The sequence below is a fragment of the Gouania willdenowi genome, chromosome 13, assembly GCF_900634775.1.
Source record: "Gouania willdenowi chromosome 13, fGouWil2.1, whole genome shotgun sequence".
Classification (NCBI taxonomy): domain Eukaryota; kingdom Metazoa; phylum Chordata; class Actinopteri; order Blenniiformes; family Gobiesocidae; genus Gouania; species Gouania willdenowi.
This window is the reverse complement of record NC_041056.1, coordinates 27,417,548-27,442,296: the sequence shown is the minus strand read 5'-3', so window position 1 is coordinate 27,442,296 and position 24,749 is coordinate 27,417,548. Positions and strand designations below refer to the sequence as shown.

Genomic DNA, 24,749 nt, shown 5'->3' with positions numbered 1-24,749 from the left:
TTGGTGACATTAGAATTGAGTCCATACAGAAAGCTCAATATGTTTATGCAGGTGCTCCAACACAAAATATATCTGTATGTCAACATAAGAAAATCCTTGGATTTATAAATCAGGGAGAAGTTTGAAAAATAAAAACAAGTCATGTGCATGAGCCATGCGGTAGCTAAAGCCGTAACTAATGAAGAGCTCTCGTCGTCTGATGGTGAAATTGCTCACAGCTGTCATGTTGCTGTGGGGAATAATCAACTACATCAAGGTTTGTTACACAAAATTGTTGTGGTGTGGCTTCAATTTGGATGTGAGTGCCTCAAATATGGCTAAATGTGATAACAATATTGTATTTGAGTCAACATGAACTGTAAAAACCTATTTTTTATATTCAGATTTTGTCCTGTCTGTACCTGAATCACTTGTTACAATGCAGAATCATTATGAGGCATACTTTAGTTGTACTGTAAAGATTGGTTATTTGTGTCCATGGACCTGATTAGCAAAGCCTCTAATTACTTGACCCACTATATGAACTGTGTTTGTTCATTGCCACCCACTGGGGACGGGATCATCAGCACTCTTCTCTCTTTTAGTGAAAGCCTATTGAGTCTGTACTAATTACCTGAAACTCTCAACTTTTTTTTTTTTTTTTTTTCTTTTTAGATAATCAAAGAGAACACAGTGAACATGCTGGGCATAAGCCCGACAGCAGTACAGATACATGCTAAAAGAGCACCATTTTTCTCTCAGCCTCAGCTGTGATAACCAGGGGGGATAAAGTACTATAGAAACAGTGATAAAGCTGTCTTTCTCTTTGCGCGTGTGTGAAGAAGCACTGATGATTCCAGTAAGCAGGTCTGTGTGAATCAGAGCAGAACAAAGATGAAGAGAGGTCTAAGGTTTCAAGAGAGACACACACACACGTGCATGCGCAAACACATCCTGCGCTATGACAACCAAGCCTGCTATAATAAACTGCCTGACTTGCTGGGTCAACGTCCAAAGTGGAGTCTGATGGATGAGCCATCAGATGGAGCAATAGTGTCTGGTCGTAGGAGGATAGACTGTGACAAGCAGCCAGATAGGAAACTATGATGTCAACTCTTACCAGTGTGAGGGGGTTAGTACCAGATATCCTTTATATACAGTATCTAATAAGACTGTATTTAAAGTAAATCATTCCAGCAAGTTCTGTTTGTCTTCTTTTTGAATAATATGTTAAAGCTGATATCTGGAGTTTCTGATAAATCTATGTTTACGTATGATTCTTTTGAAATGCAAAAAAATACCTAACTAGTCTTTTACTATGGTCTACTGCTGGTGGTTATTCATATACATTAATGTATAAAAGTTAAATGGTAAATGGTAAATGGACTTGATTTATATAGCGCTTTATCACCACACTGAAGCAGTCTCAAAGCACTTTACATATCAGCTCATTCACCCATTCACTCTCACATTCACACACCAGTGGGACAGGACTGCCATGCAAGGCACTAGTCGACCACTGGTAGCAACTTAGGGTTCAGTGTCTTGCCCAAGGACACTTCGACACATAGTCAGGTACTGGGGTCGAACCCCCAACCTCTCGATCAGAAGACGACCCTCTACCACCTGAGCCACGGTCAAGTTCCTCCTTTGTCCTATAGACCCCTATACAAATGGAAACGATCTTGGACTGCACCCAGCCAATGGGCTTTGACTTCCTGTTTTTGAGTCTGTCAATCGCGCGTCACAACAGCAAACAGGTAAATATGATTTTGGCTCTTACCTGACCCATAGACCTATATCAATGTGACCCGATGCAAACTTGTTATGTTCCACGATGCGTATGCAGAAAAGTAGAGGCGTGGCTTCTGGTAGATTCGGAGAGGCAGTGGGAGGAAGTGAGGCTGTTTAGGGCGGGACATTGAGACGTTTCTCAGAAACTCCAGATATCAGCTTTAAGGTTTCATTTATTCAGACTACTGCTTTTCAGGAAATTTGCTTTGATCTCCTGACATGTTTCGACTGTCAACTGCCAGTCTTATTCAGAGACATCTGCTGATCACTTTAATGTGTCCTTGACATCTGCGTAATAATTCCAGCAATCTATCTTCTTCTGGAATAATATGTAAGGTTTCCTTTATTCAGACTACTGCTTTTAAGGAAATTTGCTTTACGCAGAAGTCACTGCCTGTAGTGTGACCCGTGACGCTCACACTACACTTGTGTAATTTTTGTTTGTTATGGATTTTAAAAACCATTGGAGGTGAATTACTTTACAATAATTTATTATGGACGCTTGGGTAATTCATGTTATGTTGTTTTGTATGTTTATGGGAATGTATTTTGTTATTTGAGTTGCTCTTACAAGGAAGACCAGTGATCACCAAAGCAAGTGTATTTTTCCATCCACACACTGTTATTGTTTACAGCCAAAAAACTGCGCATTACAGTAAAACACATGGCTATGTTGTTGTGAGTCCGTCTCAGCGCTTCAGGCAGTGTGTTTATCCAGCAGCAGCAGCAGCAGTCATTCAGCTACTTCAAACTGTCACCAGTGTTAAGCTGCAAAGTCACTTTCTTCTCCTCCTCTCCTCTTCTAACTACAGGAAAAGTGCAATTAAGGTGATAATCATTTGTTTTGTCCAACCGCATTGTGTCACAAACACGTCAGATCAAGTGAAAGGCAATATAACGGGTTCTAAAAATGTGTCTGCTCCCTGGCGCTACACCGTTGCTACGGAGGGGACATTGCCATTAAAAATTAAATCCAGCAACTTCCTTCTTGTGTCTTCAGCAGCTGGAGTTTGAAGCAAAGCCACGTGCTGGTCTCTGCAATCTACAACCGAACAAGTTCTGTATTTTGTTTTACCGGGAGCCTTCACCCCTTCGCTAGCGAGAAAAACAATGGTGGACTTTCGCAAAAGTTTTCATCAGGTTGGGGGTGGAGTCCATGGGTGGAGATACCAGCGGAGGGGAGGGTATTTTCTTTCCCGATTTTGCTTGTGACGTCACAAACTTAGAAAAGTTGAAACAGAGCATTTTTCTCTGTGTTGCAAGACTTACACAGACCACAAATAAAGGACTGGATGGGTTTATTTCACATTTTGTGTGCAGGTGGACACTCAAGTTACCTCATATGTGATCAAAAACACTGCAAAAGTGGATTTTACATAATATGTCCCCTTTAACGATTTAGAGACAGTAATATTATCATGCGAGTAATTACTTGTAAATGACAGTAACTACTAATATGTATTGTATTACATTTAGAAAGTAACTTCCCAATGCTGATAGCCGAGCACAACACAATGTTACAACGTCTGACAATGAAAGGACAAGGAATTGGACGGGGTCATCAGCCAGAGAGAAGAAGAGGAGTGAAGCTATCTTCAGGCTATGCAGAATTGTCTTTTCCTTTTTGTATTTCAATGACGTGTTCTGCCAACAAATTACAGTACAAACAGTAAAAGAGTCAGTGTGAATCTTCTCTAGTCTCTTGCAATCAATGTCTCACATACACTAATGTGTGACTTCCAATTTACATCCAAACTTTAGCCACAGTTTACATCAAGACATCTCTCCAGAATACACTGCGATATTGACAACATGACTAAGCAATTTGCCCGTCTTATCCACACACATTCTGATGGCACTGACATGTTCATTGACTCAGATATTTACTCTTGACAGATGAACGAAGGATTTTAAGCAAGTTACTGGCTTTTTGCAGGTAGTCCATGGTGTTTTGGTATTTGTATGAATTGTTTTGAGAAATACACTCTCTGTTATGCAAAGGATGAGGATGATTTGAGAAATGTACCAAAGCGACTGAGAAAAACAGGACATGGCTGTTAAGGGCAAGGTGAGCCAGATATCAGATGATATTTTTGTTTTGTGGAAAATACATTATTATTATTTTTATGTACTAAAAGATAAATAGTCATTATCACGTATTGCTTATTTTGTGTCTTTTGACAGCATCTGGATCAAATCTCTGCAGGTGAAGAGGTCAATAAGACCCTAGAACAAGAGGTGACACAAGCCAAATGATGAAAAGAACATAGAAAGAAAGAGCAGAGAGTGATGCAGGGCCACGATGAACAACTTAAAGAGATATATCCACTTCTTTTGTGAATGATGATTACAGTTTCAAATCACACAGTACTTCATTAATCACCAAGCAGGCCAACCTTAACCATAGCTTTCTGTTCATCATCAAAGATTTCTCACAACACAACATTATTTATCACACATTCCGGGCTATTTGCATTCAATTGTTTAGCTCTGCTTTTTATGTTTCCCTATTTTACATACACATGATTTCACTGTTTTCTGGGGGGAATGATTGAAAATGGCTTTTACACATTCATGAGAACAAATTCTTGTTTGACCTGTTTAGAACATTGTTTTGTGTTCTTTTAGACTTCTTTCTTTAATACATCATTTTACTTTTTCACCCCTTTTGGGTTCAGCAGTTGTTTTTTTTCTGTTTTCCTTTCTTCTAATCTGTATCAGCCTTTTTTCCTTCTCTCTGTTTCCACTGGGGACCATAATGTCACCCACTACATCCAAGAGGTAAATCAATTCACTTATTTTTCAGATTGCTTCGCTGACTTGGAGGCCGATTGACACGTGGTCTCTCCACTACTAAACACAGAAAATAGAAAATCAGAGAGATGTTTTGAGCTGCTTTACAATGTAGAGATCCAAATAATGCTTTTTGTCCTTATAATCTCTACCTTTACAGTGTGTTGACAGCAGGGCTGGGGTTAATCACAATTTTTGATTACAATTGCGTCTTTAATTATCCATGTTCAATTACAACTAAATTACAATGACGTTGACCAGCATTTTTTTTCCCCAATTACAATTAAAATAAACATTTTTCCCCTGAAAGTCAATTACAATTTTGTTCTCAAATATTAAAGTTTAATAACAATTAATCATAATTACTGAGCCCTTAATAAATAACCCCATTAAATGTAACCTTTCTCTTGTGTTAGCTTTCTGTTAGCATCTCTTATGATAGCGAGTTAATTTGACCCATGTCTTTAAATAGCTGTAAAATACACTAAAAACATTATCTATCATATAATTTATTTTCAATCTCTTGGTTACCTTGATAGACTTCCTAATCAATCAAATGACATAATCATTGTAGAGGAAGGATCATGTTCCAATGTTCTAATATTCCAATGTTCCAATGTTCCAAAATGGCTGGGTGTGGGCTCTCCAATGATTTGATTAGAACACTGGAACATAGGGATGACATCATCACGGCAGAGGTAGGACTAATGACGTCATCACTGTCTTTTCTAAAACGGGTGGGGCGTGGAGGTGGGCTCTCCAGCAATTGGCTCTGGCGAGCACGTGGCTACGGAGTGCCGTGATTAGCCCCCTATTGGTAAAAGGAAATCATAGGCATTATATTTTCACATAACATTGGAGGAAAGTTTGTGATATAATCCTTGAAAATGGTCGGCTACGTCTCAACACTTTAACATTTCTGCGACACACCTCAACGTGCGCCACTTCCCGACATGCGTGTGGTTGCGAGGGCCCGTTCATCGCTGCTTGCAGCTTTAAATTTCAATTATGTTTGTCATAATTTTAATTATCAATCACTCAATTATAAGTATAATTGACCCCATACCTGGTTGACAGCATAGTGATTATCTGCCAACTAATATCAATCATCAATCAATCAATCTTTATTTGTATAGCGCCAAATCATAACCAATGGTATCTCAAGGCACTTTACAGTAGAGCAGTCTTAAGGACGGACTCTTCATTTTATGGATACACACATATGCATATATACGTATATACACATACATATGTATCCCACACCCAACATGAATTCATCATGGCGGCAAGGAAAACCTTGTGTTAAGCAGCAGGAACCTTGTGTGGATCCCATTCCTATGATGAACAGCCATCCACGTTATGCTGTGTTGGGTGTGTGCAGAGAAAAGGGTGGAGACAGAGCCTCTGAGTCTCTGTAACTCCACACTGAGGATACCACGCACCTGCAAGACAAAAGCCAGAAGGAGTACAGGAGCAAACACACAAGGGAAGAAGCAGACATAGAGGGAGTGTTTGAAAGAGGAATGGGACCCTCTCCGGTCCCTCTCTAACCTAAATGACCTCTCTCTTAACGCCCTCTCCAACCTCTCTCCAACCGAGCATGCCAGACCCCCCCCCCCCCGGCAGTCTATGCCTATTGCATCTTAATTATGAGCTATGAGCTGGTTCCTAACTAAAAGCTTTATCAAAGAGGAATGTTTTGAGCCTAACCTTAAAGGTAGAGAGGGTGTCTGCCCCCGAACCGTGGTTGGTAGATGGTTCCAGAGAAGTGGGGCCTGATAACTGAAAGCTCTTCCTCTTATACTACTTTTAGAGATGAATGGAACAACGAGTAGTCCAGCATTTTGAGAGCGTAGTGTTCTGGGGGGATTGTATGGCACTACAAGCTCCTTGAGATAGACTGGTGCCTGTCCATTTAGGGCTTTATAAGTGAGAAGAAGAATCTTGAATTCTATTCTATATTTTATGGGAAGCCAATGCAGAGAGGCTAATACAGGAGTAATGTGATCTCTTCTCCTAGTTTTAGTCAGTACACGTGCTGCAGCATTTTGAACCAGCTGAAGTGTCTTAAGCGACTTGCTCGGGCAGCCTGCTAAAAGAGAATTACAATAATCCAGTCTAGAGGTAACAAAAGCATGGACTAGTTTTTCGGCGTCGCCCTGAGACAGGATAGATCTGATTTTAGCAATGTTACGGAGATGAAAGAAGGCAGTTCTTGAAGTTTGTTTTATGTGAGAGTTGAAGGATAAGTCCTGATCAAATAGAACCCCAAGGTTTCTAACAGTTGTGCTTTGTGCCAGAGTAATGCCATCTAGGGCAGTTAGGCTAGCATAGGTTTCTCTAAGGTGTCGCGGGCCCAGTACAATGACCTCAGTCTTGTCTGAGTTGAGAAGAAGAAAATTTTGGTCCATCCAGGCCCTAATGTCCTTTAGACAGGCCTCAAGTTTAGATAGCTGATTTGTCTCACCTGGCTTCATTGATACATACAGTTGGGTATCATCAGCATAGCAGTGGAAGTTAACAGAGTATTTTCTCATAACATTACCAAGGGGGATCATATAGATACAGAAGAGGATTGGACCTAGCACAGAGCCCTGAGGAACCCCGTAGCTTACTTTAGTGTACACAGAAGACTTATTATTCACGATACTGTTAACATGTGACAACAAATATCCTATATAAAAAAAACAGTCAATAAAACATATAAAGATGATATACATAGAGAGTAATAACACATATTTGAATAATTCAATTTTTAAAAGTTATATATCAACAATTTGTTTAACTTTTTGTTTCATTTTCCTGCAACCAGAGAAAATCATTGTGATCTATTAACACAAGCACAGCTACAATGAAGGGGACAGAGATGCAGAAACAGGACAAAGGTTGATATTTGCTGGACGTCCATATGGAGATGAATTATTTGCTCCTGAGAAAATTAGGTTTGAGTTCAGCTCTGCCAGAGCGAGACAGGGTCTAACTCCTGGTCGCTGTGGAGGGCTCAAAATGAATGTGGGGATGAGATGTAAGTTTGTGTGATAAAGTAGAAGCCATGTGGTTTATGGGCATATTTTAATGAGCTGCAAAGTTAAACTGAACACTATACATTTATAAAGAGTTGATAGTGCACGTTGTCAGTTTAAAGATGAGAAAGAACTCATCGGATAGGTTAGAGAAAAGAGGGAGTTCCAGAAAAAGCTATAAATTGATTTCCCTGAATGATGATCACTGGACCATCTGTCAACAGTTTTCTTATGGCTGCTGCACAATGACTTTGCAAGGTCACGGAAAAGTCAGTGACACCCAAGTGTACTCTCCCCATTGCACATTTATCTACAGAGGTCACACATCACAAGTGAAAATAAAAGAAACGTAACCCTCGAACCTTCTACCGTGACCTAATTGCCATTTTTCCTTGTGCTCCGGCTCTACCTGCTGCTAAGTTTTCCTCTTGGGAAAAATGTTATTCTATTGTTCTTCTTCTAACTCACTTCTATGGTGTTTTTTTCATTGTGTTGACTATCATATCCTTTAGGTCCAAGCACTTCTGGCAGAAAATAACACACAACTGTTTTCTTCTCTTCAGTTGATATACTGTGTATTATATCATTTTATTTCCGCCCTATTGTCGTCTTTCATCTCTGAATTGGTCTGATTTTTTTTTCCGACACCGTCTCACGACACAAAGTCTATCATCATCTTTTCAGATGCTTAACACAAGGGCTGTAATTTGCTGTAAGCGTATGTGTTTTTGTACAAATCAGCAGATGCAGTCGCAGAGTGTAACTTACAGTAAATTATCCTCCAAGTTGGTTTTGGCAACTGTTGTCATTTTTATTTATATAACTGTAAATACAGCCAAAATGAGAAAGACATATCCCTTGTTAACCAGTTAACATATGACCAGCTGTCACTATAACAAATCAAGCATTAAATAAAAGTATCCTGTAAATACATGTGAGCAATCTAGGGACCTAAAAAGACCCACAAATATATAAAAACGTATTTTTAAAAATTATTAATAATTTTTTTCTATACATTCCTTAGGAAAGACAAGGCCCAAAACATTAGGTTTTAATTGGAAAAAAAAAAACTCAAAAAGACACTTTACTTGACGTCTTATACATAAGGCTGACATTACGCTGTCATTATTATGACGTGACGTCTGTCATTAGCATGTATAAGGTGTCATGAAGGCTGTCATTACGTTACCCTAACCCCTAACCCTTTGTTACCCCTAACCCCACTAGATCCCTACACCTTACCCAAAAAATGCCAACATAGCTCCAAAGGTGTCATAATTTAGCAAACACTTAAAGACAGTCTTTATGACACCTTATTCATGCTAATGACAGATAATGACAGACATGTGTAAAACTTCAAGTAAAATGTTACCAAAAATCACAACCTGTTGAGGTGAAGCGAAGGTATCCAAACTTTTCATTTTGTTACATTTACAGTCCTGACACAGAGGTAGCGTGTGTCTGTGTGGGTGGGGGTGGGGGGGGGGGTTCTGAGTTTTTGCAGAATCAAAGGTAAACAGAAGAGCACAGTGCTGCAGAAACTCACTGCACATCTTCTGACACCCCCGTCTTGTATCTGTCCTCCTCCTGCATCCCCCCATGGTTTAGAACAAGGACGTGAGTTGGTCGGTGTGGGTGTATTTTTGTGCTCATGTAGAGAAACAATTTTGTAAAAGGTTAAGTTTGCCCGTGTGTGTGCGTGTGTATGTGTGCACTTGTGAGTGTGCTCGTGTGTGTGTGTGCTTGTGTGTGTGTGTGTGGGCTTTCATGCTTGTCAATCTGGGAGTCCCCTTCTCTAAATAGGGGAGGGTCGATTTTATGAGCCCTTAACAGCCAGCACTCAGGCCAGATGGTGCTTATCAGTTACTCTGTGCAAGTGTGTATATGCACGTGTATTCTAGTGTCCTAATGTGTGTGTGTGTGTGTGTGTGTGTGTGTGTGTGTGTGTGTGTGTGTGTGCGTGCGTGCGTGCGTGCTGGCGTGTGTGTGTGTGTGCGCTACAGGGAGAAGGCAGGGAGTAAATATTTGTCAGAAGCAAAGAGGCAGCTGGTTGTCTGGGGGACTTTTGAGTAACAAGACTGTCACTTTAATAAGCACAGCACACACACACACACACACACACACACACACACACACGCACACAAACACACACACTCAGTGTCATGGGTCGCTTTGTATTCTTTTAAACAAACATAGAGCAGATTGACACAATTGACACATTTACTGTGATTCCTTTTAGGTTGTCACTGCAAAGTGATCCACAACCCAAAAGAGGCACATATATAGATCTGCAGGAGATCTACTGTTACTGTGTAACACCGTCTCAGCGTAATTAGTCAACAGACAGGTGAGATTAAGGGTGGTGATCCTGGGATCTGTTTTAGTTGCTTTTTAACATTGTCATGGCAACTTTAATGACACATTTACCACAATAATCATTGTTTTTCTACAGCATTACAAAAGTACAACATCTTTGTCTCAGGAGAAACCAACACAAACTGTGACACAAACAAGAGGATCAAAGTTTCATTTAACCAAATAACACAAACACGATTCATCTGATCCAAATTCACATCTTTTGGGTTTGTAATTCTTTTTTTTGTTGTTTTTTTCTTCTTCTATTTGTCTATAACCAGACAACTCATAACATCCAGAGTTATGGTGTCATACTGGATTTAGCTTCTAACCTTGGTGGGATGATGTATCCATCCATCCATTTTCTAACCCGCTTTTTCCTGTTTTTCAGGGTTGCGGGGGGGCTGCCGGCGCCTAGGCAGGGGGGTACACCAGTCCGTCGCAAGGCAACACACAGATAAACAACCACTCACACGGGCAATTTAGAGACTCCAAAAATCCACCGTGAAACCCTGGATGATATATCATTATATACAGTAAATAGATTATCATGGTTTGTTTTACACATTTAATTTTCTTAATGAGTTGAAACCATGAAACCATAATTGCATAAGCAGTGATTATATAGTGCAAGGTATTCAATTATATTAATTAAGTAGAAAATAGATACAGTTGTATCTAGTTGTAAGTACTTCCAGAGTTAAAGTTAAATTGAAATATAATTATTTTTCCCTTCTCAAACGCTATCATGAGCCCATTATCTTTTATTGTATTGTATTGGTAAGTCAGTGTATCGTCCCACCTCTATCCAGCTCCCATTTATCATTATCAACAACATAAACACGTTTATGAAAAAACATGCATTTACACATGTAACATGTATAAATACATATAAGATGTATAAATATGGCTCTTTTGTGCTTGTTGTGCACCCACCTGTTCATGTTTTCTCCTCTGCATTGAACACCGCCCCCCCCACACACCCAACAAACACACACACACACACACACACACACACACTAGTGGGACATGCATTGCATTCAAAGGAGGCAACAATCGCTTTTGTTTTGATGCACCAACAACAAAGTCAGGCCACAGGGGCGAGACAACCCAGGCCGGTCACCATGGTAATGAACCATAGTGGACCATCTCTCAGGTGATCATCAGTGTCCGCTGCCATGGCAACAGCCATAGCTCCCAATTGGCTACTCTGAAGGCTGGGGGAAAATAAAGATGGTTGTACTCTATAGACCACAGCCTGCAGGGTGTGTTTGGATGAAAGCAAGAGAAAATCAAAGGTTGGGATAAATTGATGTTAAATGTGTGGCATAAATGTAGAAATATTACAGAGCAAAAGCCATTCACTGTAAATGTTGGTGTCAAAGTCCCTTTCACTTGCTGAAATGAAATTAATTTACAGGTTTTTTTTCCAAACAGATTTGTCACTAATGGTCAAGTCTTCTTATCAACAGGTAGGCTCTAGCTTTACTGTAACATGTGGACTAGTGTCAAATGTCTACAGTTATACATCAGCTCCCTCTAGTGACAACATATTTTTTCATCAGCTTTTTTCAACAAACCCCAATACAAACGTGCGTGTGGCGCCCTCTTATGGTAAACTGTAGAACTGTTGACAGGTGTCAATATGTTTTAAAATTGGGATCAAAAGTAGTACTTATTATTATTATTATTATTATTATTATTATTATTATTATTATTATTATTATTATTAATTAACAGTATATGATGCATTTTCAAGTAATTAAGTTGTGTTTTGATCCAAATTACAATAATAACAACAGTATGGGTTAGAGTGGCTAAAAAAACACTTTTTAATTTTTCATGAAATATGATAATATACGCATGTGGACAACGTTCATTCATTTCAATTGAAATAACATTTCAATCGTGCCTCAGTGTAAGAGGTAGATGGAATTCAAACATGTGGAACATATTTGTCAACTTATATTCAGTTGTATTACTATCATTGTGTTCTGTAATAGTTGTAGTTTTGACAAAATGATCAAATAAACATAGTTTTAACCAGGGTTGGGATCAATTACATTTTTCCATTACAATTACATCTTCAGTTACCCATGTTTAATTACAACTCAATTATGATCGTGAAATTACGATAAATGTATTATTTCCCCTTGTAAGTAGATTACAATTACATGTACAATTAATAACAATTACTGAGTCTTTAATAAATGACAACATGAAACATAACCTTCCTCTTTTGTTAGCTTTCTGTGTGTTCAATCCGTTTTGACCCTAGTCTTAAATCAGCTGTAAAATACACTAAAAACATAATCTATAATCTAATTTGTTTTGTTTTTTTTGTTTTTTATCTTTGGTTACCTTGTTGGCTTCCTAATCAATGAAAATATTGGTTTTCATATTTCAGTTTTTTTTTTTTTTAGTAAACCTCTATAGATTTAAAATGTTTTCTAAATGCTAATATGATCCTCAAGAAAAGTGATATGCAGTGTGAAAAGTTGATATTAAACACATTTTAGTAATTGTTAACTACATTTGTGTAAGTCATAAAAATGTAACATGGTTCCCCAGTTCTACATTAAAAGTCTCACTATACTGGCCTTAGTTGCTTGTCTATTACAAAAACCTGATAAAAGTGTGGGCAAATTATTATCCTAATACCCTATATGACCACAACTAATAGATTTATATTCCAGAAAACTCATACTTTAATATAAGATAAATACAAACAAATATTCAGGTTGGTGGGTAGTACTTGGTGCTTGAGTGGGAAAATTCTTATTCTATTTCCTATACAGCACATGCCAAACTCAAATCCGGCCCTTTGGAGCATCTGTCCCGCAGAAATAAAAAACGTCAAAGAATCCATAAATCTTTGAGTAAATTACCACCTAATTTGGTTGTAAATATCTCAGCTAGATATTTCCAAAATAAAACACAAATTCAGTGAAACTTCACAATATTATCAGAGTTAACATTATCCCCACACTTATATCACATGATGCAGTCATTTTTAATATGAAATTGTAAAAAGAATTCTCAGTTTTTCCAAAAATCCTGCAAATTTCCTCCAATTATTTCACAAAATCTCCCCAAATTACATAAAAATTGTCCACAAAATCAAATAAATTCATAGTGAAGATTCTGATACTGATATCTCTCACTTATCGCTTTGATATTATTAGTGCCGCACATTTTTTATGATTTATTTATACGTGGAAGTGCAAACTAAAGCAGAATATTGATTAAATTACTCATTTTCCTGCTTTAAATCTGTGGCCCACTTAAGATAAACTGCTCCGTATTTGGCCCCTGAACTACAATGTGTTTGACACCTCCGCCCTATATACGGCCGTGATGAAAGGGTATTGTGAATATTCCAAATAATAACTATTTCAATATTTAATTAAAACTAATGAAACCTTACTGTGGGACACAGATAAGTGTGCATTGTAGTAGCTTTTATACAGTTAAGCTCATGCTACTGCTAAAATGTCACATTTGTATTTTATTCAGCTGTTAATCATTGATCATTTTTGCAAAATATAACAGCAAAGTATCAACAGTGATGCAACTTTATCAAAAACAGACGGTTGTGCAAAATGAGGAAGTGCCACACACCCAGTGTGCTGTGAAGGATGGGTGGGGTCAGACCACTTCCCTCACACCAACGCAACATCCAGATCTTTGATTAGATTTTTTCAAAAACTCTCAAGAAGCCAGGAAATTAATAGTGTGTGAGAATTGCTCACATTCACACAGAAGTGAACTGAAACTGTGTCACAAGAAGGGAGTCAACCCAACCCATCGCTTAGTATTTGTACATAGGTGTGACCGTGGGTATCTTCTACCCACAGAAACCACAGTTTGAGCACTTTGAGTGTGTGTGTGTGTGTGTGTGTGTGTGTGTGTGTGTGTGTGTGTGTGTGTGTGTGTGTGTGTGCCATTAATGAACACACTGTTACTGTGTGCCCTGCATTAACAATAGAGGTGACTGCTGATTGAGCCTTTATACGGCCTCCCTGTTACTAATTATTGCTTCTTCTCCCGTGCTGTAGAAGAAACGCCTGAGGATTTAATAAACCATCACCCAAAGTAAATATGCAGTGGCGGACTTGCACTCCCGTGTTTGTTCAGTGGTTAAAGCTTTGCTGTACCTCTTCCCACATTATAGATGGAAGACACACTGGGATATGTACAGTAAATGCCAGGCTCAGAAATAGCAGCAGCAGAGCTGTTTGCTCTTTTACATGCTGCTGGCAGACACATCACATTTACACATGATGCTCCCCTAAAACTGGGCTAGACCTCAGTCCACACTTCTTCAAAGGCCTCTTTCATTTATCCCCCAAACAGTGTTATATTTAGTTGACTAAAAAATGTTGTCAAATGATTCATAGACTACATTTTTTTTAGGTTACAATAACTAAAAATGCAAGTGAATGAAAACTATAACAAAGTATGTTGATATTTTTGTGATCTACTATAATTTTGTTACATGGGACGCAACGCAATAAGCCTTTTCACACTCGGAAATCTCACTCTCATTCAGTTCTCGCGCGTGACTTCAGTGATCAAGAGGGATAAACTCGCATTGGCTGACAACGAGTCTGACAAAGATTTAGATTATTTTTTACCATTAAAACAATGATTCCTTGAAAGTTTTTATGCAGAAACGTGGTATCGGTCTCCAAGGCAGAAATGCAGACTTCGCTGCTAAAACTAATGCTGTACATGAGCTGAAATTTCTGGTTTTTCCTGCTTTTTTAAACAGTGACCAATCAGCTGATCAGTGGGATTTCACTTATCATCCTGTTTAGTGTCCATCCCGTGCACTTCCTTCAAATTAGTAAATTGAATTAAAATAATAGCTTAATATAAAATAATCATGGACCTGGTTAGTGAATGGTGTACCTAGTTATTTGACCTTTTTAAAGTGAGAACTCATTCTGTCCTGTTCACTCTCGGAGCTCTCGCTTGTCCCATCAATAATAATGATAGATTTTATTTATAAGCGCTTTTCCAAAACTCAAAGACGCTTTACAGTTGTTAAAAATATTACACAAATCAACAAAAAAAACTAACAATAATAAAGGTAAATACAGAAAAAAATACATAACAATCACAAGTTAAAAGCTTGGGAGAAGGTGTGTGGAAACAGAGGTGGTCTGTCGCTTTGATACGGCTTCTCTCATCGTGAAGTGCTCGGATATGTGCATCATTCCCGGGTGGAGTCCGAATTCCGCCTGCTGGAGACCCAAGTAGTCGGTGTTTTCATTTAACAGGGGTCACCTGTGTGGAAGCAAGGGGACTGCCTTGCAGAGTGAACAAGCTTGTTTATGTTTATATCCATCTTGAACTATGACCCCCCATGTCGCGCATGCGCAGTTCCAGAGTGTGAAAAGGCTTATTACAACTCATGTGATCATGTGATCTTACTCATTGATTACATCAAATCTGTCTTGTGACTGTGTTCGAAAAGCCTCACTCCATACAATGCACAACAAACTCAACGAGTATATAATATAATATACTATAAGTATAGTTAGGAGGATTAGGATGATGCCCGTTCCCACTGACGTAAACTTCCACATTTCCCAAGATGCATTGCAAACCTACAATGACAAAAACCTGAAGCACACGGAGGCCAAATACTTTCATTTATTCTCTACCTTTGAAAGTTCTGAAAACATTTTAAGTGAGAAAGTGACCAAGTAGAACATCAACATGTGGTTATTTGATCCATAAAACCCACGGAAACACATTTCATGCTGACAATTCGGAGATTTTTGGAAACTCGCCATTGTGTTACTGACTAAACTTCTGGTTAGCTTCAAAACAAGAGCTCTAATGGAAGACAAGAAGAGATGCTTTTGTTTTGAAAAGGGGATGTTTGATTTTTAGCTTGAAGTGGTCCCAGGACGATTTTACCTTCCACTCGCAATGCATCATGGGATGATTAAGTATGAGTAGTGTGTCCACTGTGCATACTTAAAAAATGTCAGAATATAGTAGACATCCGGGTATTTCTTGCGTCCTCAATCTTTCCATACTATCTGTGAACGCACTACATACTCATTTCGACGTCAGTATGAGTAGTATGTGAGTTCAAACACATGTATGTATTTACAAACATTAATAACATCCCATATCCGGTTGATAAAAGGTAATTAAACCTTTTTTTAAACACATATACTCACATTATTTACTTTAAATAGTTCTGACTAAAACCAAGTTACATTGTAGTCAAAAGACTATGACTTAAACAAAATCTAAATTTGCTGTAAAAATGAAGCAGTCATTAATTCTAACTGTGAATCAGCATTATTTATGCGTGGGGTGGGGGGATGGAGCATCCTCCACTTTGACAGCGTGACAGGCAATAGCATACTGCAAGTAATGAGTGTTTGTTTAAGTAAAAGTGATTGTGAGACGTAAGGGAAGATAAAAGAGGAACGGAGGAGAGTGGATACGATACATGACTATGAGTGTCATGTCTAATTAGCAGCCGCTTCACTGCTGATTCATTCCACAGATACATCGCTCCATGTTAACTACATTAGACTGGAGGAGCCGATAAGACAGATGACCAGATCTAAGATTCAACTCCATTTTGCACAAATATTCTATGACTGTTGTTTAAAACAAAAAAAGGAAGAAAAAAATCAATCAAAACCAGCTTTGATCAAGAACAGTTAAACAAAGACACCAAAATATATAGAACATGTCTCCCACTAGTAAATGTGAAATCATGTTTCCAGTTCCAGTGGAGGAAGTAGATCCCCATCAAACACTGTTTGTCATCTGGTGATAATGCCATATCTGTATTTCTGAGTTATCTCTGATCATTGTCACAAAACATATTAGCATGTTCATATTGCAGCTGTTATATGTCAAATATTTTTGCAAAACATGACGATAAAACCCTACGACAGATGCAGAAAAGTGGCAGTATTTACTCACCAAAGTTTGCGCGGCATTGTAACACAGTATTAAGAAGGAACTAATCAGCCTCAGCTTGTCTCTTCTCCTGCTCTGATGGTCTTCTTTCAATATTCACTCAAGCCTCCAGCAGTTCAAGGCAAAACAGATGCATGTGTTTGCACACACACACACACTGGCCTATATTGCCACACTGGTTTGATTATGCGGTTATTAATGAGGTGTTGAGTGTACGGTGAAGGGGAATAGATCCCTTTGTAGTGACACGGGCGAGGACAGCGGGTCATTAATGATAGAGGAGACGGGAGGCGAGGATGAGAGAGGACACAGGTGGAGTAGAAAAAAAGAAAAAAAACAAGAACAAGAACAAACACTTAAAATCTGTGGAGCCAACAGGAAAGAAAGGGAAAGGAGAAAAAAGAGTCGCACACCTGCTGGTTCTGCAGCCGCAAACTTTGATGTGAACAATTTGTCGGATTTTACATATTTATTTATTTTGAGCTGAGAGCTTATTAAATTAAACAGGAGGGAAAAACCCATCATGGACAAATAAGTGGATAAAGAAGTGGAGGACAAATGAAGAGAGGAAAGAGTTCAGCAACCTGAGCAGTGTATTTATCATTCATAAACCTCCTATTAACCTCAAATCTGACCCCAGGGATATTTGCATCCAGAAAATTGTTGACCATGTTTCAGGAACTTTGTTTTATTTGTTGAATACATAAAACAACCCCTTGATAATAGGGGTGTCGGAAAAAAATTGTTTTGGCGATATATCGCGATATTACGTCGATTCTAAATGCATCCATGTCAATTTTTGTTTGTATTCAAAAAACAAAACAAAAAAACAAATATATATATATATATATATATATATATATATATATATATATATATATATATATATATATATATATATATATATATATATATTTCTTTTTCTTTTTTTGTTTGAGTGTAAAATATGCCAATAAAATATATTTCATAAATAATGTTCTCATGAAAGTGCACACATTTACAGATTGGTTGTTTCTTATATATATATATATATATATATATATAAAACAAAACAAAAAATTGCAATAATCGCCTTACACTTTAATACCGGGATAAATTGCATCATACCGTATTGTGACCTATGTATCGTGATACGTATCATATCACCAGATGCCAGGCTATACACACCCCTACTTGATAATGAAACATTGACCTGTTCTCTAGCGACACCATCGGGACAAACTTTTAAATAAGAATGAATTTATATTGAATAGTTTTCATCCAAATCTTCTCAAATTTACTGACAACATTAATGACCACAAGAGCGTGAACCCTATTGGTTGTGGTGATGATATGAGCTTTAGGGTTATCAGGGATGTAAGGTCACACATGGGTCACACACAGACAGACAAGTTTTACACAGCTAAAACAGCTTGGGGTCATATTGTCCCCTGAGGAACACCAATATGTGCAATATGTGTTCAGCAGGTTGAAAACAGAGTATGTCATTATGATAATTTTATGTTTAATCAATTGTAACCAGCAAATTAGCAAAATTCATGAATTATGAAACAAAGGGGGGAAAAGTCAAATACATTGAAAGAATAATTGGAGGGTTAAGTCAACTGAAAGGGTTAAAGTTATAAATATGAAACTTGTGTTTTGGTATTCACTGTTGAAGGTGTCCATAAATCAATAATTGTCTTTCCGACAGTTAGGATATAATATTCATTCCTACACGCGCACGCACGTGCACACGTGCAGCTCGAGCAGGAGTCACGACTCACTCATTCATATGCAGAACCACGACAGAGCAGACCATCTAATGACACCTGTCTGAGCTCAGGAACAAGGCAGACATTAGATCACACTGTTCATATATTTGTGGTAAAATTACAAAATGCAAATAAGCTTGAATCTATATGTGGTGTACCTGTGTGATTCTGTTTGATGTTAACTGAGCCATAAACACACACAGTAATACAATACTGACCTTTCTGTTTAGCGTTTAATCAAAGAAAATATTGCCTTTTAGTCACTTACAACAAAAGTTTTAGAAAGGTAATAAAATGCCAATTTTGAATTCAACGACCCCTATATTCTTCACACACACTATTCATTCAGCAGCTTTCCCACCTTGTGGTTAATTGGGAGATTAGCATAATCGTTGAACTGAGACTCTTCTAGTATTGGTGCTTCACCCTGTGTTATAGTCTAAGGCCACAGTCCATCAGAAAGATATATGTATTCCATTAACCTTTTCTGCCTTCATTATCGCATTGACTATAAAGATTTAACTTAGTTTCATGGGGTGATGGATGCCCCCCCCTGGGAAAAATGGACTCTGCCGACCTCTAGTAAAGCTTGTTGATGTTATATTTCAATGACTTTCTATGCAGTAAGCAACTCAGTTTCACTCTCATTTTCTCTCTCACATTTCAATCACATTCTTTTTGCAACAATGGAGGGCTTTACCTATGAGCTTATCAATCTCTCTAAATGTCGAGCAACAGACGTAACAACAAACTGATCCAACAAAACAAATGGTCAAACCAAACAAATAGATAATAAAGGGAGGACAAAGGGGTGGCTGATTGTGGTCAGAAATAGATTTGTATGTGTGTATTCATAACTTTAGGCTTTTTGTACCGTCTTGGTAAAGATAATGACAGTACAGCAACGGTTACAATTAAATACTAAGCCTGTTATTTGATCTATGACATCGTCAAACTTTGTATAATAACATATAATGTAATAATAATGCATTGGTTTTTATACAGCGCTTTTTTTTATAGATTATTCTTTCACTCCACACATGGTGGTGGTAAGCTACTATTGTAGCCACAGCTGCCCTGGGGCAGACTGACAGAGGCGAGGCTGCCATGATGCGCCATCGGCCCCTCTGACCACCACCAATACTCACACACCACATTCCTATGAGGTAAGTGCCTTGCCCAAGGACACAACAACAATGACTTGGCTAGAGTGGGATTTGAACCCCGCAATAAACAAGGGACTACTGTACAGTGATGTGACCACTAGGGTTGGGTAGGCAGGGCGTTGGAAATTGAGACCACCAATGACAATTTCATATGTTTCTGCTGGCAATTGTTAATTCAGTTCAAATCAATTTTATTTGTATAAAGCAATTTACAACAAAGTCATCTCTAACAAAATCAACATCATAAAAAACCATTAAAAAAAACATAAACAATTATTTTATATAGCCTCCATACTCTCCCAACAACATGACAGCGCATTCGTTGTTTGTGTTGGAAACACAGAAACACGGAGAAAATGACAACAACAACAACTCAGAACAGCCTCAGTGAGGAGCATCCACAAAGCCAATCTTTCTGTTTGTACCATTCACTGTAGAAAGTACCAACAATGTTCTGACCTTACCTTTGCTGAAGCTCTGGTAACTCAGGTGTTGGTCTCCCATCTTTTAAAAGCTGTCGTTTTTCCTCAAAAAAAAGTTTCTTTATTGTCTCTAGCGCTGTCATCCTGACTGTAGTGTTATCCCCCGCCCACTCGCTAGAGAATGTAGCAGCAGCGATCACGTGGGATCAATTCACTAAGGCACTGTGAACTTACGTATAGCATTTAGCATAGCGCGGTTATGTCCAAAGGCAGCGTAGAGAGCTGCCTTTGGATGTAAATGGTTTTCATCTTGGGGAACTAACTGCACATGTGCAAACACATAAAAACAAGCTATGGAAACAGAAGCAGAGCAGCAACGTGCTTTTGGGAGAGGGCGTGGCTTCCTCCTGCCTTAAAGTTGGAGTGAGACTGTGCAGCTGTTCCAGGAAATAGCGCTGTTTAGTAATTTGGGCTATGAAATGAAAATGCGGACACTTTCAAACTTATAGGTACTGTAGGAAATGGAAAAATAAATAATTTATAATTATATTATAATTAAAACAAATAATCAAAATATCAATTCACGCTTGGGTAGGCACTGCCTACCCTGACGGCACGTCACTGCTACTGTATGTGTAAACCATGGCAACAACACTATAGATACCATTAGTATTGGTCATTGGTTAGTTAGTGTAGGGCCAAGTCTCTGCATGGGTTTTGTTTTGGCTTGTGTTTACCGTTTTTTTACCGTGAGCTTCCCACCACTTGGGGAAATCCTTGCTTTAAAATGTTAGCGGCTGTTTAATGGACTCTCAAAGTTATCTCTGCACATTTGCATCTGCGTTGGTAAGCAGAAATTTTTGGCAGAAATTATGTTTGGCAGTATTGGAAACAATAATCTTGAAGAACAATAATAAAAAAACGCACAGTCAGCAAACAAGTGCCCTTGAAAAACGAGCCAATGGGTCACTATAGTAGTTACTTTCACTCCATTTTCAGTTCATCTTTGTTTCATTCAACACTCTTTGAGTTGTTATTTCTAGCAGATGCAAATTTGGCCTTTACCGTGTTTGATACTCACTGATGATTTACACCTTGTGAAACAAGTGTAATAAGTCACACTGATTCTTTTCCCTCTTTCCTTTGTGTTCTCTTTTTCCACACCTTTTAGATTACTTATTTATAGACAAAAATAACACGCATTGCCATGGTGACAGCTGAGAGACTCCATCCAATTACTTTTTGTTACTTAAAGAATGAATCACGCTCAGATAATGCACTCATATAATGCACTCATATGATGTAATCACATGATGCATTGAATAGAAAATTCTATTTTCAAAACAGTTAAGGTTCATAAATTCAAGCTTATATTAATGCTGCAGTATGTAGTTAGTTTTTATTTTTTTAGCTTCATTTGGTCAAAAATCCATAATGACCTTTGAGCATATTGTAATTCAATGTGTTCTGAGTGTCAGTCTGAAACAACAAAAAACTCTCCAATAACACAAAGGAAAGTCCCTACATTTGTCCCTCGTGTCTATTGAGAAAAAAGTTGCTATGAGCTCCACAGTTCACGAGGATACCGGTAAGAGACAATAGGTTTCAAAACAGGGAGGGGAGAGTCTCACAATTCTACATACTGCACCTTTAAGTTAACATCAAAGCACAAGAAACAGGAAGTAAAGACAAGTTTGTTGCATGAGTGAGATATGCTTTGAGTGTATTGTGAGTCTGAGAGTGTATTGATTTGTAGAAGTGTGGCTCTTAAGTAAAATGTCTGTAGATCTGAAGTCAATTGATAGTTGAGGATTTAGTCAAAATCAATGCAATGGATAAATCAAAGCCTGTGACCCTGAAAAAGGGAACAAGCAGGTCAGAAAATGGATGGATGGATAAATCAATGAAACTGCATGTCACTGATGTGGAAAAAACTGCTTGGTCAGTTTTTACCCTTGAAGTTTTCCAACGGTTCATTATTATAGACATGTTTACTTACACATAGGCCTTTGGATTCATTTCAGTATTTACCAAATATTCATATAAGGGAATCACTTAACCATTCAAAATCAAACCACAATCCTTCGTCAGAGCAATGACTTACCTGGCTTTCAGTGTCAACAAAGTGGATTTATCGATCCTGGAGAGGAAACAGAAAAAAGAGCATGAACAGAGACACAAACAGGGTTACTGATAACAGGTGTGTTAATGGATTCATTTGATGAGAGGACTAATTGCAAACATTCACACATGCGAGTGTTTTACAAGTTACTTTTTAGCAGAAGCTGTTGGGTGACTTTGACCTTTGTGGTTGACTTGTTGAAACCTTTTTGCTTTAGTGTCAACCTAAATTACACACTTTGAAACACATCCACGTAGAGGCTACAAAAGACACAGGCGCTTTTATGAGCATAACATACACGGTCGGGCATATATAATGGTAAACAAAGAAGTAACCAGACAGTCTTGACTGCTGAAATATGGCACGAAAGGGTAAGCTAGCTAACATTAGCATTTTGGGTAAAATTTAGGGGGACCAGATTTTTAAAATTCAAAACAGTTTACCTTCGTACTGAGATTATAACCCTAACCCTAACATAATCCAATAAATAAATAAAACACGTGTCCGTTCACTTTGAAAACAAAAATAAACAAAAAAGACTACATTTTTTTTAGCTAAAGTTTTTGATAGTGGGCATGTGCACGCATGTGCATACATGCGCATATACAATCTTAGAACTCCGGAATAGTAATTTTACCAAAGAAGATGACAGATTTTCAAAATAAACTATTTGCATATGCTTTTATTTGTAATGAAAAAAGCTTCACAGCGGTTTTTTTTTTAATGTAAATGATGACTGACAATGTGGTATCACATGACATGCTGTCACACAGTAAATGCTCCCAGTCACAACCTTATGTTTTCAATACAACTGTGATTGTTATCTGCTGGCTATGCATTAGCAGAGAGGGTTTATAATTACACCAACTAACCACCTCAACACAGCAAACCTAAAAAAACAAACACATAGAGTCATGACACCTGCGTACCTTGTCTGTTAATTACGGCCATTGTTTATCGTTTGTTCTGTCCATTGAAGTCATTAATGGATCAGTTGAGAGGACTATTAGGGACCAGTATGAGGAAAATATGGACCTAATCCCCTCAAACTATCTTCTCTACCTTCTATTGTGATGTGCGATTAAAATCAAGCAATAATAATAATAATAATAAAAATAATAATGGTTTGGACTTATACAGCGCTTTTTCAAGGAAACTTAAAGCGCGTTACAGAAGTTACACAAACCATAATTCATTCACACCAGTCACTCACATCAGTCACCATCAGTACCAGTGGTGGTACAGAAGCGTGGCTGCCATTTCGCGCCTACCTCTGACCACCACCAACATTCGGTTATTGTACGACCACGGTCATCCATTAACAGAGCTTTTCAACTTTTAAACAATGGCCAAAGGTTCATCATGCAATGTGCGACTCTGAACTATTATGGCTGCGTTTGAAATCCCATACTAACATATTATTCATATAAGTCTGACATCAAAATGAGCATGTAGTGCGTATGCAAGAAATACCCAAATGTATACTATATGATATTAAAATCATCCTGGGACCAACTTCAAACTAAAAATCAAACATCCCAGTTTCAAAACAAAAGCGGAGTTTTTTTCTTCCCACTGTCGCTAAATGCTTGTTCATGTGGATCTTGTTGGGTTCTTTCTTTCTTACTCTGGACTTTATATTTTGTGCAGTGCTTTAAGATGACTTTGTTGTATTTTGCGCTATAAAAATAAAGTTTAATTGAATTTAATTGAATTTTGGCCTTACTCAGCCCCATCTGGTCAGGCTGGCATATACGGTAGGTCCTAGAAACCATACCTCATTGTACACACTAGTATCTACAAAAGGAAGCAATGGGGGGAAAAAAGGACAAAACCGTGGGCTGTGGTGCAGGTGCAGGTGCACCATAAGCCCAAAAAACACTGATAAGAGAGAATGATATTTATCAGCCACGAGATGGAATCGTGCTTGGTGACAGATGACAACTATATGTCTCTACAAGCTGCTCAGACCGGTTATTAGAAATCTCAGTGTTTATATTCATTATTCATGCTACACTACACACTGTTTATATGATCAACATGGCACTCAATTTTTCACAGTTTACTGACAGAGCAACTGTAAGGCCTGTGAAGATTTGAGATGAGAAGAAAAGCAATAATAATAAGCCTGCTCAATAATATACTCACAGCTAATCTGGATATTTCCAATGACTTCAATAGTAAGAATCTAATTATTGATATAAATCTCAATGCCACGGAGTCAACTGACTACCAAAATGCTTGAAACATGATCCCACACCCATGGATGTTGGCGTGCTTTGTGCGTTCCTACATCAGAGGGAAGCAGAGGATCTCCATAAGAAGGTCCCTGAAGCTGTGAAAGAAGTGTCAGAAGGCCACCAATTGTGATATTTACCCGC

At 38.1% G+C, this 24,749-nt stretch overlaps 1 protein-coding gene across 3 annotated transcripts in view; it reads right to left on the bottom strand.

Moving 5' to 3' along the window:
* Positions 1 to 24,749, bottom strand: part of rap1gap2a (RAP1 GTPase activating protein 2a) — a 140,280-nt gene that overhangs the window by 94,342 nt on the left and 21,189 nt on the right. For 2 of the 3 annotated variants that reach the window (XM_028463848.1, XM_028463847.1), the window contains exon 2: positions 22,351 to 22,386. In XM_028463848.1, the coding sequence (XP_028319649.1) occupies positions 22,351 to 22,386 (36 nt within the window). Of the gene's footprint in view, positions 1 to 16,907; positions 17,015 to 22,350; positions 22,387 to 24,749 lie in introns of those variants that run through there. The other variant, XM_028463850.1, reaches the window with a different exon arrangement.